The 19,054-nt window shown below is 35.8% G+C and overlaps 1 protein-coding gene and 1 pseudogene across 1 annotated transcript; one reads left to right on the top strand and one right to left on the bottom strand.

Annotated features, from left to right (window-relative positions):
* Positions 1-568: 568 nt before the first annotated feature.
* On the top strand, positions 569-2,120 carry LOC134261662 (uncharacterized; annotated as a pseudogene).
* Positions 2,121-15,226: 13,106 nt separating this feature from the next.
* On the bottom strand, positions 15,227-18,454 carry LOC134261665 (uncharacterized). The gene is made up of 2 exons (XM_062744086.1): positions 17,273-18,454; positions 15,227-17,161 (listed from the first exon to the last, which is right to left on the bottom strand). Exons 1-2 carry the CDS (start codon positions 18,452-18,454, stop codon positions 15,260-15,262), a joined length of 3,084 nt encoding a protein of 1,027 aa, XP_062600070.1. The 3' UTR covers positions 15,227-15,259.
* Between the last annotated feature and the right edge of the window lie 600 nt (positions 18,455-19,054).

Below are 19,054 nucleotides of genomic sequence, written 5' to 3'. Positions count from 1 at the left end.
GCAATGATTTCCTAAAATTTTTTAATTAGCAATGCATGTAAATTACACTGAATATCATTAGTATGTATATCGAACCAGAAGTCTCTGTCGAGACTGTAGCTCTACTGGTTTATACTTGAAACAAAAGAAGAGAAACGAATCAGTTGCGACTTGAAACTTTAAAACAGCAATAAAAAGAAAAATGATCCTTGCCACTCATCACAACAAAAACCGATGCAGAGAATTATGTATCTTAGTATAGTCTACCTGTGTGCCAAGTTATATTGAAATCAGGCCAAAACTGTAGAAGAAGTAGCATTTTGAAAGAATTTCACAGAAATTTTCTATTGATTGTAACCATGGCAACACCGTTCATCGAAATCAAAAACCGATGCACAGAATTAAGTATCTTAGTGTAGTTTACTTGTGTGCTAAGTTATTTTAAAAATCGGACCAAGTAGGAGAAATTCTTTCAAAATGCTACTTATTGGATTCTATTCGTGATTGCAAGACGGATTAACTATCTTTGGAACTTTCTTGATTGCATATTATATATCATAAATTGTTTAGTGGCGACGCGCTCAAAGACATGAGCACAGACTCTGACATAATGGCCGTCAATGGCAAAGATCTTCAAGGTGACGCACCTGAGACAGCTGTGGAATCACTAGTTGCCACAATGCAAAAACAGTTGTCAGAAAATCAAAAAACAATGCTGTGTCTAACACAAACTGTACAAAAGATGCAAGAACGGATGAATGGCGAACAAACAAATAAAGGGGAGAAGCGCAAGGCGCTGGATAATCCTCAGTCTGCATCAACAAGGCACCTGACTGTAGCAAGTCGGAGGCGGACAAAAACGAATATGAGGAACTCTAGTTAGAATAATCTAACTGTGTCTCGGTACAGGCCCTCACCACAGTTAGAATACGTCCCATATACTTGTAATGTAGCAAATCGGAGCGGATCCGCTCCGAAACGATTTTGAAGAATATAGAATGATTTGCACTGGGAATAACTACCAAAATAATCTAAACAAACCTTCTTGAGATTGCTTATGCCTTTTATCCCAAAAAATAATCCATATAAATACGAAAATCCAATTAATTTTCTCAACGTTTTTCTCTCGATTCAAATTACCGGATATGTTTACATTCGGAACTCTCTAGATTGTTCCAAGTAAATGCACTATGCGAGTTATCGCCCGTGTTTCTTTCTGCTACATTACGAATACACGGAACGAATTCTATCGTTAAACCGGGTCCGTAGGACAATATCATTTTAACGGTAGAACATTCTATCTAGAGGAACTCTTGTCTGAAATGACAGAAGAAAAAGCGATCCCGACGATCTCCTAGAAGAGCTAGCAGAATGTTTTGGTTCATCACAAATGTAGTGAAACAATTTATGAGAAATTGGCGAAAGTTGCGACTGAAGGGATGCGGACAAAGTTAAAGAATGACAAAATTAAGGAGATCGGTGAAAAGTATAGCAGACCGAAAAATGTCGCAAATCTTATCACACCTAAAGTAAACAGCGAAATCTGGGCACATCTTAATAGGAAAGTCAGAACACAGGATGTTCGACTTCAAAAAACTCAGACATTGTTATGCAAAGCTATTGTGCCACAGCTGCAACAGCTGGATATACTTCTGAAGTTAAAAGAGAAGGGGGTGAAACAACTCCGATTGGCGAGGTTACGAAACTAGCGATGGACAGCCTGAAATTAATGACTTTTGTATATTGTGACCTTTCATACCGGCGCAAAGAACTGATCGTTTAGCTGGACAAAAACGAGGAGTTTGACTGACAACTTGTTCGGAGAGGAACTCGGGAAAGTTGTCGAAGATATTGTTAAAGGCAATTAAGTAGGGTCGAAGATATCCGGAACATATCCTAAGGATAGAAAACCTTATAACAGTAAACCTTTTGGCCATGGATATGTCAAATTACACTCAGTACGGAAGATCGGGAAAACAGTCCCATTTTTTAGGCCACAGTTCCACTCCTCATTTCCGGAAGAAGGCCCCGAGAACTCAATACAAACAGCGGAAATAAAATTTACAAAAGAAGTGAGTAAACTTGATATGAATTTTATGAACAAAAAAGATAATTTCCAAGCAGGGAAAATATCCCAGTGAATTGAAGCTTGGACAGAAATGACCTCTGATGCTACAGTACTAACAACTGTTCGAGGGTATTCCATAGAATTTGATGAAATTCCCTTTCAAATGTGTTCACCAAAACCATTAAAATTTAACAATGAAGAAATGATTTTGGTAGATCATGAAATCACACAATTATTGCATAACAAAATTATCAAAGAAGTGATAGATTCGGAGGAAAATGAATTCTTATCAAATACTTTTATCAGACCGAAGAAAGATGGGAAATATCGAGTAATTCTCTTACAGTTTTGGTCTGATTTCAATATAACTTGGCACACAAGTAGACTACACTAAGATACACAATTCTGTGTATCGGTTTTTGATTTCGATGAACGGTTATTTTCCTTATGACTATTAACAGGCATGCTCTTTCTGTTCAGATTTTAACGTAGACGTTTTAGAAATATCTGTAGATGGATTTTGTTGCTTAACTTTTTTTCATTTCCGGAATACCTTGCTTGCCGTGCCTTTTGCATCATCTCTGATTTTCATGTTGAAAAGTATACCCTTCTTTGAAGGACATCAAGTGAGTACTATATATAGTTGTAAAGTACAATATCTTTATTCATTGTCCATGTTATTGTTTTTACATATATACCTACCAGAGAGAGAGAGAGAGAGACAATGCATTTAATTTTTTTTAATTGAGTAATATAGCAACATATAATTGGATACACACAAATGATCTAGTCTTTTACTTATCATCCGTGGGCAAACTTGCCAAATCTCCTCATTTATTATGCAATTTCATGATTTATAGACAACCAAAAAGAGAGTTGGAATTCTTCAATTTTAAAATTAATATATGTGTGCAAGTTTGCTATTAATGGTAATAATATGATCCCGTTAAAACGATCAAATTTTGTTTTTAAATGATAAAAGATACATTGTACAATCATGTCAATGGCATTAAATACCTTTCAGAAATAATATAATAATACCTTTTGCAAACAGATAAATGCACCTGTAAGTGGATTCATTTGAAATATGTTGTGCATGTGTTAGCTATGGAATAAAAGTAAAGCTTAGCCAAACATATACATGTAACCTTAACTCTGAATCGTTGATATGCTCTTCAATTCTGTGTAGCAGCCAATCAAATAAAAGTGCCCTACATTATGTTTGTTTCATAGCATAAACTCAAGTAAATTTTAAAAATTTCAATTAAATGTGACAGGTAGTGTTCATGTAGCCCTATTTCTCTCATTGCATTTGGCTAGGACTTCAGAAAATGTAAAAAAAAAAATAAATAATAATAAAATGGCATCCTCAGGTGGACAAATCTTCATATTGACCTAAAGAGCAGCAATAATTATATATTGTCAATTTCTCAGTATTTTCACTTTTGATTGAAGATAATTGAATAGTTTAAGTGCCGTAATGTATGATATTTTCTCAAGATAATCTTTAAAAGGTGGATACTTGGTAAATAACACATTCTGAAATGTATTGAAGAAAAATTTTATTCGCAAGTTACTCCATCCTTGTGAGACTATGACCTAGGTTTTTTGAATATGAAAATGTGTCTGATCTTGCAGGTCCATGACCAATGTGGGACTTAACTTTAGTAGATGTCTGACTGGACTTGTGAAACTTTGACCAATGCTTTGTAAATAATGAGTTTTTTAATATCCAAGAATTGAGCAATGGACATGTGACAGGAAATTAAAAGATTGTAGAAAATACTGTAGTAATTTTTGAGATGAAGAAGCAGGAGATGTTTGTTTTTGGTGTTTATGTAACACTGAATTTGTTGTTTAAAGCCCTAGCTTATTTTTTCAATTCTTCTTCATGGACATTTTATGGGCATTTTAGTTCCAATTTATTTTTAGGAATGTTTTTCGTATTTGATTTAATATTTTGTTTTGTTGTTGATGTGTATTTTTTTGTTGGCCTTAGAAAATTAAGGTAAGTGAAAATAGTTTATTAAATATTAAGTAAATTGTGTGATATGGCCAAGCTCGTTAGTAAAAATGAGTATCATATTTAGAATTGGGATGATGCTATCTTTTTTATATTGATATGTATTACAATATATGAACCACAATACAATATCTTTCACAATATTTTAAATTTGAAAGGTCTTCTTTCTGTATTGAATTGAGCAAAATATTTTTTCAAAAGTAAGAAATCCATAATTAATAGAAGCTGTATATCTGCAGTACAACAGTAATTTCACACAGGTGGTGTAAATTATTATGTATTTCATAGTTATATTTAGCATATTAATCTCATATATTAATCTCAAAATGTAAAATAAACAAGAAAAAATAATTAGTTTTTTTTGCAATATTATTGGACTATAGAGAGATGATATTTCAAGTAGAATTATGGAACAGTGGTACAGTTTTGGGGACTATAGGGAGGTATTTAATTTAATAGGCCTATTTAGAATTCTTGGACTATGATTAAGTTTTGTGAGACTACAAAAAGATTAGGCCAAGTTTTCTGGGACTCAGCCAAGTTTTGTGATACAGAGAAATAATCAGCACAAAGCTGGCATATGAGGAATTCTTGGAAGTCCATTTTCCTGGAACAGTAACATTTCCTATTCATGTAGAGCATTTAGTGTTGTTTATATCAAATTGTTATCAAAAAGGTCTTGCACCTCAAACTGTTTGTACATACTTGTCTGCATTAGCACATTTTAGTAAAATGAAGGGTCATGTTGCCCCTATGCAAAATTTTGTGATAAAACGAACAATTCAGGGTTTTCAAAAATTGAAATCCAGGGCAGATGTCAGAATGCCTATCACCCCGTCTATCTTACAAAAGTTGGTAAATTCTCTTCGTTTATGTACATCTTCATTTTATGAGAAATGTTTATTTAAAGCAATGTTTTTACTAGCGTTTCATGCATTCTTGCGCATTTGCGAAATCACGAGCACAACTAAGTCTTCTACCGTCCTACCATTAGCAGCTATACAATTGGAAAAATATCCAAATGCCAAACCAAAGGAAATGACATTAACATTAACAAACTTCAAGCATCATCAAGGCAAGCCCCCTGTGACATTTCAAATAACCACAGACACTGAAAAACCAGAAACTTGTGCAGTTCTAGCAATGTTTGATTATTTGCATGTGAGAGGTGAGGAGAATGGGCCTCTTTTCATGCTTAGGGATCAATCGCCTATTACACGCCATATGTTCAATGAACAGTTGAAAAATTCTCTTACATTTTAAACAATGCAAAGCAAATACGAGTTAGTAAATGATTACATTGTTTCTCATGTACCAATTCTTAGATTATTGAAAAACTAGGCAAGAATGTAAATAACATTTTTTCGTAAAGATTGATGACTTTTACATTAAGAAGACTTGTAATTTATACTGAATTTGTAAATTTATTTAGTGCACATGAACTTATGTACGAATGTTGGCTCTGAATATGTACAAGTTGGATATGAGGACAGGGGCCTTTATCCAAAGTTTCACATTGAGTGATTGAATAGAAATATTGCTAAGTTGCATATATTGGCAAAACCTTTTAAAATATCTGGTTGAATATAAGAACAAAATTTTAGCTTATATATATTGGTATAATGTACAATATTGGGAAGTTAAAAGGCAAAAAACAAGTATTGTTACACACATGATGTCTGTAGAAGAATGGTTCAACATGGTATGAAGATAGGAGCCAAGTTTCACTGTACATGGTTGACTAATTATGATGTTGGACAGGCGCGTAGCATCGTTTTTGGAAGTGGGGGGGCCAACCTGAGCAAAATTTTTTTTTACTTACCTGAAAAAGTTGACAAGCAAAAAAAAAAAAAAAAAAAAAAACGAGAAATTAAAAGTTCCCCGAAGTCGAAAATCCTATTTCGTGGGGGGGGGGGGGGGGGGGGGGGGGGGGTAGTGGCTAACTTTTTTCAATTGAAACTTTTGGGGTAAATTTTCTTTATAACACTACCCTTTGCTGAAATGTGGGGGGGCCAACCTTCCCTTCAGTAAACATTTTCTATAGTAAAGGTACTGTCGGGAGAAAAAGTGGGGGGGCCTGGCCCCCCCTGATACTACGCCCCTGTTGGATATGAGGTCAGGGGCCTTTGTCCAAAGTAAATTTTTTTTAAAAATTACAAGGTTGGATTGAAGACAAGGGCTTCATCCAATGCACTTGTAAGTTTAGATGGGTTAACAAGAATAATAAAAAGTATATATCAAGACAATGGCAAATTAATTTTAAGTTACATGTATATAAATCATTAAGGTCAGTTTTAGTTTTTGTTTGTTGATTGTCGAATTTCTTATTTTTGAAAAGAGCATGTTTTATTGGTGTCATTTGGTATCTTGTGTGTGCATTACATTGTTTTTTCATTGTTCAATGTTGAGTTAGGTATTTATTAAACATGTTTTGATGTGGGTTCACTTAACACCCATGCTTTAGACATTACATCAACGTAATTTAGGAATTGTTTTTGCCATACAGTTTATTAAACATTGAACAGTATGAATGGAGCATAAATCGATGGGAAAAATATCTAAGTCATTATAAACATGTTCTAGTCAATTTTTAGCTCTACTGGTCAGAGACCAGAAGAGCTTATGCGATAGTAATGCGTCCGGCGTCCGTCCGTCTGTCTGTCCGTCTGTCTGTAAACAATTTTTTAAAACGCTACTCCTCCTACAATTTTAGTCTGATTTCAATATTACTTGGCACACAAGTAGACTACACTAAGGTACATAGAAGAGTGCATCAGTTTTTAATTTCGATGAACGGTGTTGCCATGGTTACTATAAAAAAAAAAGAATTTCCTGTGAAATTCTTTTAAAACACTGCTCCTTCTACAGTATTGGTCCAATTTCAATATAACCTGGCACACAAGTAGACTACACTAAGATACATAGAATAGTGCATCGGTTTTTGATTTGGATGAACAGGTGTTGCCATAGTTACTTAAAATAGAATTTTCTGTGAAATTCTTTTAAAATGCTACTCCTTCTAAGGTTTTGGTTTGATTTCAATATAACTTGGCACACAAGTAGACTACACTAAGATACATAGAATAGTTCATCGGTTTTTGATTTCGATGAAGGGTGTTGCCATGGTTTCTAAAAATAGAATTTTCTGTGAAATTCCTTTAAGATGCTACTCCTTCTACAGTTTTGGTCTGATTTCAATATAACTTGGCACACAAATAGACTACACTTAGATACATAGAATAGTACATCGGTTTTTAATTTCGATGAACGGTGTTGCCATGGTTACTAAAAATAGAATTTTCTGTGAAATTCCTTTAAAACGCTTCTCCTTCTACAGTTTTAGTTTGATTTCAAAATAAGTTGGCACACAAGTAGACTACACTAAGATACATAGAATAGTGCATCGGTTTTTGATTTCGATGAACGGTGTTGCCATGGGTACTAAAAATAGAATTTTCTTTGAAAGTCCTTTAAGATGCTACTCCTTCTACAGTTTTGGTCTGATTTCAAAATAACTTTGCACAACACAAGTAGACTACACTAAGATACATAGAATAGTGCATCGGTTTTTGAATACGATGAACGGTGTTACCATGGTTACTAAAAATAGAATTTTCTGTGAAATTCCTTTAAAACGCTTCTCCTTCTACAGTTTAAGTTTGATTTCAAAATAAGTTGGCACACAAGTAGACTACACAGAGATACATAAAATTTGATAAGTACAAACCAGTAGAGCTTCAGTCTCGACACAGACTTCTGGTTTCTTATTTTGCTAATCTCGCCCCGTTGCCCACAAAACTATTGAGTGGGGAGGTATTACTAATCAGTCATACTTATTAGTAATACTTTGGCTGTTTTATTGGTCCCCACCTTTGATTTTGCAATAATCATTGAACTAGTCAGATGTTCCTCAGAGTGTATATATTGTAAAGTTTTACAAAGTACATTTAGTTGATTTTGCTTATGGAGTGTTATTAACTTTTCTTACAATTAGTATTATACTGCATTAGTAGTTTCGTTATTATGTTAATAAATGACCTTTTTTCAATTCAAATTGTGTTTATCTCTTTGCTGTTAATCAAACGAAGCTAATAGTTTTGCTTGGGCGAGATGACAAAAAAATCACATTTATTTAATAAATGCATTTTTGGCATGAGCTGTATTTTGTGCATTGAGAGAGTTATCTCCCTGCGTAGTATATAAAGAATAGAATGCCACCGCTAGGTGAAATGCATTTTTGGCATGAGCTGTATTTTGTGCATTGAGAGAGTTATCTCCCTGCGTAGTATAAGAATAGAACGCCACCGCTAGGTGGCAGTGCAATAGGTCACAAAGTTTGTAAACAGAAGCTGAAGTTCTACGGTAGTAGACAATTAGCGATTTAATGTTTTCACCCGCCCCCCCCCCCCCCCCCAACCTGAAAAATTGTTAATTTTGTGTTGGCTGTTTTATTGGTGGCTGTTTTATTGGTCCCCACCTTTGATTTTGCAATAATCATTGAACTAGTCAGATGTTCCTCAGAGTGTATATATTGTAAAGTTTTACAAAGTACATTAACTTGATTTTGCTTATGGAGTGTTATTAACTTTTCTTACAATTAGTATTATACTGCATTAGTAGTTTCGTCATTATGTTAATAAATGACCTTTTTCAATTCCTCATATGCCAGCTTTGCTCTTTGGTATGAATTCCGTGTCCCATTTGTAAGAGCATTGTCCATCAAGAACTGTGACACCTCTTTTAGATTTTGTAGAATTCTGCCGGGACTTTCCTCGGACACTTATCCATGTGGGGGGCTAGTTCTTGAAACTGTTGAATCTGCAATCGAGATAACTTGTCACATAAAATGTTTTTGACTCCTGGCACAAATTTAGCATAAAATAGAATATTAAATGTAAACACTGAACAATATGACGACGCAATAATTTCATAATAAACTGGTCCTTAGCACTTTGTTTATTTATAACATGCACCACTGCCATATTATCTGAAAAGAAACAGATTCTCTTATTTGCCATTTGATTTCCCCATAAATGAACAGACACAACAATTGGAAAAAGTTCTTTTACAGATATATGATGATCAGTCCATTCAGTCGTCCACTCTTCATAAAACCATTGTTTTCCAAACACCCCTCCATGTCCTAAGCCACTAGCATCAGTATACAATTGCAGTGTTTCTGATGTTTGAAGTTTATCCTCCAGAAAGAATGATGAACCATTAAAGTGTTCAATAAACAATGACCATGCCTCTAAATCTGCTCTTGCATCTTTTGTTATTCTTCGTCTATGGTGTGGCTTCTTTAATCCTTTGGTCAAATCAATAAGCCGGCGGAGGAATGTTCTTCCTGGTGTAACAACTGCACAGGCAAAATTTAATAACCCAATCAATGATTGAATTTCCTGTAACAACGTCATATTTTTTCGACACTTCGCTTTTGAAATTTCCTGACGTATCTTAGGCAGCTTTTCTTTTGGGAGACGTATAAGCATGTTAACCATAGGCGTAGTCATGGGGGGGGGGGGGGCAGCGGGGGCACTAGCCCCCCCCCCACTTTTAGATCTGGGGGGGCAAGATTATGTCTGTGCCCCCCCCCCCACTTTTTAATGAAGAACAAAATCACAGCTATTTATCTCCAACATTACCTTTCTATAGGAAAGTATAGTTATATCGAAGAATTGTGGGAGAAAATTGGAATTGAAAGTAACTTGACTTGTCTTTGAAAAAGTTGCCCACAACCCCCCCCCCCCCCCCCCCCACGAAATAGGATTTTCGATTTTTGTTTTTTTTTTTTTTTTTTTTTTTTTTTGCTTGTCAAAGAATTTCTGGAGTTGAGCTCCCCCACTTTTAAGTTTGTGACTACGCCTCTGTTAACTGTATCCAATTCCAATCCAAGAAATGTGATAATGGTCGTTGGAAAAACTATTTTATCTTGTTTCATTGGAACACCAATATCCAACATATGTACACATCCAGAAATCTTTAAAGTGGCACAGTGACGCACAGAGGGGAAAATTGACAAATGTAGAATTTTCGCATGACCTCTGTAAATTTTGTTCAATTTCTTAAAGTCTTAGGTTTCAGAAAATTACAGGTTTCAGAACCTAAAAATTAAATTTTTATGGGGAAAAATAAAAGTAAAAATAATTTCTGTCTGCCCCAGAACGAAAATATTGCAAAATACCCTGATACTTCTTCCTCCCTGTTATACGCGTGCGCAGAAAAGTGTTGAATAAGTTTCCATAGTTACCATGGTCTCAGGTATCCACGAATAAATATAAGTAGACCCAAAAAATTAATGTAATCTTTTTCAAAAGTTGTTAGAACATATTTCTCACCTTTGCATGCTCCAGTTGAATTTTGTTTACAAGTTTGAGCTAAAAATAAGAGTAGCGTGACCTTGACATATACAAAACAACGAAACGGTAGATACAACCTTTGTTTCTCCGGCACTTATATTGTGCAGTCAATTCTTGCAGTTTAATTGTCATATCTTCGCTATATACTCATAATTTTCGTAAGTCTTTCTCTGTATACTACAGATATCTTAAAATTAAGATATGATTTTGACTCACTGTGCCGCTTTAATTTGTTAGTTACGATCCAATGCAAAGCCGTTGAAAATTTTTCAAAAAACTTAATCCCATGGGAAGTGTTTTATCAAAATATATGTCTTTCCCAATGGCAAACCCCAATAATTCATGGTCAGATGGGTGAATAGGAATATTTTTATAGCCATGTTCAATATCCGTTTTAGACAACAAAGCTCCCTTTCCAAATTGTTTAATCAATTTAACTGCATCATCAATAGTTTGATACGATACAGCTGAATTTTCTCTATCAATTCCATCATTAATTGATGATCCTTCAGGAAAGGAGAGGTGATGAATAACCCTATACTCCCCAGGTTTCTGTTTAGGGACTAGAACCAATGGAGAAATTTGTAATGCTTCAAATGGAATATTATTAATGTGAAAATGGCCCCCGACCCTATTTGTGTCAATTTCTTTTTGAATTTTTTTCTGCAAAATTTCCAAGTTTTCTCGAGCTGACTTGAGATTATCAATATAACGAAAGGTTCTATTGCCATTAAATGGAAAGCGAAATCCAAACGTAAATCCATCAACCAAATACTGTAGTTTGCTTTCTTCATAACCTTCTAGCCATAAATTCAACACTTCAACTTTTATTGGCGTGACTACATCTTGATCCTTATTTCTTAGTCTTGGTTGCTGCTTGGATGACTTTGCTTCCGATTGCTTGCAAGGATTTATTAACTGAGCTTGGTTGGCTCTCACTTGAGAGGGTACAGATTCTTTTGTGGTGTTGTCCTTGGCATCTAAGGCATACATGGGGGAACTCACATTTCCCTGCATTGTTGTTGAAACTGAAACAGGGGCCTTTCTCCTGTGATTTGGTACGAAAGGGCTGTTGTTTGTTTCTTGACTGCTGAAAATAGGAGTTGTTAAATTTTGATGATTTCTCCAAAGTCTGAATTTTTGTTTTTAGGCCAAGTTGCAGTGCCTCAGCATGGAGTTCCTGTTTGAAGACTGATTAGGAAATTTCTCACAGTAAATAGACAAAAAAATGTGAAAAGCATTTATCCATTGCGTAATTGATTTCATGTAAAACTTTTGTTCAATTTTGAATAAGGGTTTTTGAACAAAAGCGCACCAAGTTGAACATATTCTTCTGCCCAAATTTTTGCCTTTAATTTCTTATCCACACTTTGTCCCAAGGGACGACCTGAATGTAAAGGACCAGTTGTGTTTAGTGGGTTACCTTGCGCACTGTTAGTCAACGGTTGACTCGGTAAGATTTCTACAGTGCTAGTACTTTGTTGAGTAGATTCCTCTTGGTGGACTGTTGCTTCCACATTTATTGTTTGATGTCCGTCAACGCTGCTTACGCTGGTAGGTCCTTGCTCTGTTTGTGGTTGAGACATCTCTCCTTTTAATTTCTGCGTAACCATTTCGACAATGTTCGGCACCATAGTTTGAAGCATTTGTGACATCAGGTCTGACACTTCCTGTCTAGTCGTATCGTCTAGCCTCCTTCTCTTTCGTGATGGCTGCGGCATCTTGATAGCTGAAATGAATATTTTTTTATTACAGTACCTGTACTAACGTACTTTAAGATATTTAGCATTGACTAAAATCAAATGCAAAAAACAAAATGCAATTACCATTGCCAATTCCATTAATGAGATTCTTCAGAAACTCGCGTCCTTAACAGGATGCATTTAATTCATTATTGCGTGTAATGTTCCTTAACAGGTCACGCATATAATCATGCAAATAGTTTGACTGCTTGATGTCCAGGAGTAAAGAAGATTTTTGAAGATTGCATTAATTTTAGTGGTTTTGGCCCCACCCCTCAGGCCCCAGGGGGGCAGGGATCATGAAATTCACAATTTTTGTTCCCCTTTACCCATAGATGCTTCCTGCCAAATTTGGCTGAAATTGGTTCAGTGGTTGCAGAGAAGAAGCTGAAAATGTTCAAATGTTAACACACGACGCACGACGACGGACGAAAACGGATAGCAATAGGTCACCTGAGTTTACCTAAAAAAAAATCATTTAAATTAAAGGTCACAGTGACCTTGAAATAGGTCGTGACACAACTTCTACTTAAATGCATAAATTGTCCAAGTTCGATGATTGTAAGTCTAAAAGTTTTCTAGTTATGAGCCAAACAAAATCACAAAATAAAACAAAAAAAACGCCTGTAAAATGCAGAAAAATCATCAAATCATGATAAAAACACTAGGTGCACACCTTCATATGCTGAATAATAAGTGAATAAATTTTCAGACAAATCTATCCAACAGTTTCTGAGAAACAGTCCGGACAAAATCTTGTCTACAGACAGACGGACATGGTGATTCCAATATATCCCCTAAACTTCGTTTGATGGGTATAATAATAAATACATTCATATATACAATTCCTTTATAAACTTATGGGACTTTAGAGATAGGGAAATCTTTTCTAGACTTGGGTGACTTATATAGGCATGTTAAATAAGACGTGATATATACATATACAAGTCCTGTCTATTCTTGTGGGACTTTGCACAAGTTTTCTTTGTTATAGTTACTCTATAGATATTAATTGGTTCATGGTAAATACACTCACAGTTTTTAATTCACTAGGGGCGGCCTCTGAACGTGAAACGCGAGAAAGTTGAAATGGAGTCCAAGATGTCTAAAACCATTGAGAAAATGTGTTCTTATTCTGCCTTTACCGCGGCCGGTGTTACTTCGTATAACAATTGTGTTTGAATTTAAATTTTGAAAGTTGTCATTATGTATAATGCAAAGTGCAGAGCAAGGAAAAAAGCTAGTTAATTTTACTTCATCAGAGCTACCAACATTCTGAAATGACAAATAGTAAGGCAGGGTCGAGGGAAACCCTAGCCTCCCTGTCGCTGCAGATATTTTGTAAATGGACATGCAATGTGAGGCATGTTTCCATTTTGTTTACTTTAAAACATTGACATGAATGTGATCGGCCTTCTAAAACCGAAACGATGATAAAAGCAAGCGTTGTAAGGATTGTGAATATAGTATAATAGTAGAAACTAAAGACTGCCAGCTATGAAAATACCGGTATTATAAACTTTAAACGAGAAAAACCGAAATCGGAAGTACAGAGAGAGAAATCGCAAGGCATATTTTAGCCGCTGACTTCGTACGCCTTACGCCAAAATCGTAAGGGTTGGCAGCTCTGTACTTGCAGAGCCTAATGCTGGCAATACAGTTTGATTTCATTGTAAAAAAATAAAGTTTTGAAATGATTTTGTAGCATATGTGAAGTACACAATTTAAGGCAATATAAGAAAAAAAAATTTTAAATGCTTTAATTTGTCTTCACAATAAATTAATTGTATCCATTTTAATTTGTCTGTTTAGTGCAGAAGTTTGTGCAAGGTTGTTTGTGTAAAAATGACATAATTCATTCCGCAGCTAAGGGGACGACCATTTGATTCTGAGGTGGGGGCCTGACAGATTTTGGAAATAAATAATCTGTCCCTGAAAATGTTGAAAACTAGAACTGTCCAGAGTGGACAAATACCCCCCGCTGGGTTTTTCAGAAAAGGTATAGAATCACTTGAACTATTTTATGGATAAAAATTGTTCACATTGTTAACAATCATTTAAAGCTGTCCATTGTTCAGTATATTGTCATTTTAATTAAATAATGTGAAAACTTCATATTGCAATTGCAATATAATTGCAATTTTTTTTTCACTTGTACTTTTCAAGTTAAAGAGTTTTCTTATATCTTAATATAATACCAACAATCTGTAATGGATTGGTCAGTAGAAATGAATCCATGGTACTGCAAGTGCAATATACATGTGATCAGTATAGTACTTCGGAACAACATCTAAGAGAGGAGTTGATGAAAAATTCATGAATATATTGTCTAAATGTCCTCCTTGACGATGAGTTTGCTCTTTTACAGTGGGATAAAATCCATTGTATTGCATAAGAGTTTGAAATGTTTTGGCAGATTGAGTATTTAGGGATATATCAATGTTAAAGTCTCCAACAATAAATGTCGGAAGCCCTTGTGGAATTCTTGATAATATTATTTCTAAGTCTTCAAAAAAATTTTTAACTGTTGTTGTATTTTTTGGATTGTGATACAGCAACACTACACACAGTCGCAAGGAATGATCCTGTCTAGGTGATAATACCAGAATCGCGTGCTCTGTTTTGACATCTGCTTCAAAATGCTTCAGAACATGCAAGTGGTAATTGACAAATGATAACAGTCCTCCACTTCTGTGTAGCTGATTACGTTCAGACCTGTACTGAGCATAGTTCTCCACATCTGAGACAGCATCTGAAGGTTTCAACCATGTTTCCATCAGACATGTGATATGAGATGGCATTCCAAGAAGATCTTTGCAAAAGGATTTTTCATGAGGCAGGAAAGAGTTTATGTTTAAACAATGTATGATGAAAAATGAATCCATGGTAACAGCTAAAGCAACTGTTTTTAACTGGCAAGGCTCAAACTGGGATGTTGTTTTCATTCTCTTTATTTCCTCTAATGCCTTTGTGTTCACCTTCACTTTGTTTAAGGCAACATCACCTAACATGAACAACCCGGACAGCTCTTTTGTTCTACTTATGGCAGTGTAAAATTGTCCGGCATGAAATGTCCCTTTACAAGAAACTACAAGCTCATCCTCTGTTTTCCTTGCTCCTTGTGGATTGTGACCGCCCAAGCCAGACATAAAGGAAACTGGGATCGTTTGGCTGTAATCTTTGAATGTCTACCAAAACGAATTTGTGATTCCACTTGAGGAATAGGGGTTGAAACATTATCCCTCAAAATTCTAGTGGATTGAAGTCGGTTTCTTCTACCCACTCTTGCATCACTGAATTTGACAAAAATGAATTTTGGTTTGAATGTCTCAATGTCTTGGTCCTCCTGTGGTTGTGGATAAAATCCTGTTACAATGCCAATAGCCGAGTTCACTAGACCGTCTTGAACATCCAGGTTTTTTGTAAGCATTACTTTTGCTCCAACTGAAATGGTAACACTTTTAGCTAATCCACCAGCCATGTCTTTCAAATTTGTTGTCTCCACTAATGCTGTTTGGTCATCCTTTCTGGAATCTTCTGCAGTAAATACAAACTTAGGAGATTGTAAAGATTCTAATCTTCTCATATTGTGTTCATATACATCTTTGTTATATGCAAAGATGTGTGTTGCATCCATGGGGTAAGCTTCATCGTTGCTTTGGACAACTCTTCTTTGAAGAATTTCCATGTCTTCACTGGTGTGAGTTCCATCCCTGACTCTGTTTAGTAACAAAGCAAACATAGCATCATTCTTTTGTCTCTGAATTTCTTTTAGTTCTACAATTTGAAAGTGATGCCAAAGTGGTCCATAGATGGCTGCCATTTCATCTGATGGGCATGAAAATACCGCTTTCTGAGCAACAGGTGGCAGCTGAAGTAAGTCACCTACTGCTAAAACTGAAATTCCTCCAAATGGTTGGTGGTTTCCCATTAAGTCACACAATCTGCGATGCACTGTAAGTAACATATCTGAACCAACCATTGATATCTCGTCGATGATTAAAACCTTTATGTTTCCAATGGTTTCTTTTAAAGCTGCCAATCTTTCTCCAGATAAAGGTATGTAGTCATCACTATGCTTTACATTCAATGGTAAATGAAATGCAGCATGGAGAGTGTATCCAGATATATTATAAGCAGCTGCTCCAGTAGGTGCACAAACCATCACATGCATTTCTTGAGATTGATTGTTTCGTTCAAAAGAATTGTTTATAGTTTGAACTATAGCTCTGACGAGATGGCTCTTTCCCACTCCAGCGCCGCCAGTCAGGAAAATATGGAATGGATCTGGTCGTCTGCATTTGTGTGACAAAAGCATCTGTGTGCACCATCTAACAATGAAATCATGAACTTTGGATTGTTGATGATTAAGTGAAAGTAGGTGATCATACCATTCAGATTTTGTCATTCTTTCATTTGAGAATTCTACTTCATGTGGGACTATTCCTAAATCCTGATTCACAGATGAACTGTTGCTGTGATCAAACATGTTGCTGACTGTTGGTAATTCTGTATTTCCTTCAGCTCTGTCCTCAAACTGACTCTGTTGATCCTGAGGAGCCAAAATATTCCAACTCTCTTCTGGAATTCCAAACTCTTCCATACTTTCCATGGCACATTCAACTTCACTGGCATGATACTCATATATTTTTTTGTTGTGTTTGATGATTTCCTCATTGGCATCATATTTCTCCTTGTATGATCCATTACATAAATCATTTTCTTCATCTCTCCATGGAAAATATAAAAGAAGCTGAGAATGATAGAACTGTTCCGCCTGCTTTTTCTCAGAACACTGAGGGTATCGTATAATTGGAGGGGTGGCTCTTTGAATCATGGTACCTAATCCCTTCTGAAGCTGAATTTTCTTTTCTCCTGGGTCATTTTCTGGTGTTTTGTTGGACGACTTCTTGTACTTTGTTGCAAACTCAGCAAGTGTTACTTCAGATAATTGACTTGGTCGGGCTGCATAATATTCCAATATTCCTCTCTAAATAAAGAATACCCGGTATTTAATAAACAAAAATGAGATTGTACGTGATACACAATTTTAATGTCAATTACTTTAAAGAATAAGTTAAAGGTATATAATTTTCCTTACCATGTACACATCTGGATCATCATCCTCCAACATCTCAATCAGTTTCATAGGTTTGAAAAGACGTGTTCTTTGTTCAGGGAGATCTGTGGGCACAAAAACAACCTGTCGTGATCCTTGTATCAGTGGCAGTGACATCAATCTGTAAATGGCCTCCTGAGCACTGACCTCGCGATGTGTCAGAAACTTCTTTGCAACACTTTTCATTGAAGTTTTAGGGCCCAAATGTTCTCCTGAAGCACTAACTGCTTTTAGTATATCCCCAAGTGTCTTCTCAGGCTTTGACACATATGATGCAACGTATAATACACAGGCATATGTATTAGTAACATACTGGACATCAAGGTTGGCCTGCCATGCCAACATGAGGGATCTGTTGTAATTGTTGATATTAACTTCAGCAGGACTTCTTTTCAAAAGAACAGCAGGTTGACCATTCTTTGTTGCTATCCAGATCAAAGCTTTCTCATACAGACTCTCTGTAACTGATGCTCTCTGAAGAAGCTGATCTACAGAAATGTTTTCACCAGGATTGAGATTTACCAACTGCTCATGGACTGCTGTTAATACTGCGGAATACTGTTCCTGCATGGCAGCTGATGGTGTATCAACTGGCGGTTTTGCAACTATTGTCTGTTTTACCGGGGGTCTTGGAAAATGAAACCGACATTTCTCTCCATGTTTCCTGCATGCAGTTGAATGAGAGTGCTTCTGAACAGTAGAAAGAAGTTCATGCAAGATGTCATCATTTTCAGGCAGTTCACAAGTAATATATCGATCAATAAACTGTTGCACTTCTTCTAGGGTATTCTTCTGAACAGATGGTGCTCTGTCAATCCAAGCCAGCATATGTACATGTGGTGAGCCACGTTGTTGAAACTCTATGCGGTATTTGTAATCTTTGATGTTTCCCAATGGATTAAGTTGTTTGTTCAACAGGATGTATTTGAGGAATAACTGTACCCTGTTGTCAAAATGTCTAGCTGCAGTGACTGGATTACTTCTTAAAAAGTCACAGCGATCCTCCCATGAAAGGTCATTTATCTCATCATCTGACAAAGTTTTACCCTGTTGCTGTGCAAGAACCTTTATTGTGTCTGACCATTTCAAATCAGCGGCAGATAATGTCAAAAACCATGTGCATGGACCTAGTTGCCTTATCATTCCAAGTAAATCATATAACATCTTATTGAAATATGCTGGTGATCCTCGTACTTTTTGCAGAAAATGAATACCTAAGTCTCCACGAACAAAGTTATTCAATTTTTCTTTTATTTCTCTGGCTGTTATTTCAGTTTGTCTTCCTTTCCTCAGAGCAAGTGAAAGGCAGCTTTTGACATCCTCTGCTTCACATCGATATTCAGCCTAAAAAATGTATTCTATGCTCTTGGCAAATCTTCCATCAGCATTTAAGAGTCTACATTGAAAATACTTTTTCATTGATATCTTTTTTTCTCTTAACATGCTGTACCCAAATGTTCCTGTTGGAAATAGGTGTGGAAAACTAAGTTCCTCTGAGAATTTATCATCCTGAAAGTTTTTTGGCTTTTTCCCTTCTCCTGGTGCTATTGATAGGATTTTATTTTCTTCACTGGTAAGATCTTTCGGTTGAATGCATGTATTGTATGGAATACCGCTGAGGCGATTTCTTTCATTTTCATCATTATCTTCATGATCTGGTTCAACATTGTCATTGTTTTGAGGAACATCTTCTGGTGATGATGACAAAGAATCCCAGAGTTCCGGAGAATCGTTGGAACAACTTTGGAACCAATCTTGATCAAC

Source organism: Saccostrea cucullata, unplaced genomic scaffold, assembly GCF_032062105.1.
Source record: "Saccostrea cucullata isolate Sc308-1 unplaced genomic scaffold, CSIRO_AGI_Scuc_v1 ctg3185, whole genome shotgun sequence".
In the NCBI taxonomy this organism is placed as follows: Eukaryota; Metazoa; Mollusca; class Bivalvia; order Ostreida; family Ostreidae; genus Saccostrea; species Saccostrea cuccullata.
The sequence above is the reverse complement of the archived record's forward strand: the minus strand, read 5'-3'. Positions and strand labels throughout refer to the sequence as shown.

Bases quoted from the DNA above. Each gene is read 5' to 3' on its own strand.
- LOC134261665 (XM_062744086.1), bottom strand. From the start codon at position 18,454: ATGTTATATGATTTACTTGGAATGATAAGGCAACTAGGTCCATGCACA. The intron at 17,162-17,272 runs GTAAGGAAAATT...TTCTTTATTTAG, and splicing joins ATGATCCAGATGTGTACATG to AGAGGAATATTGGAATATTA.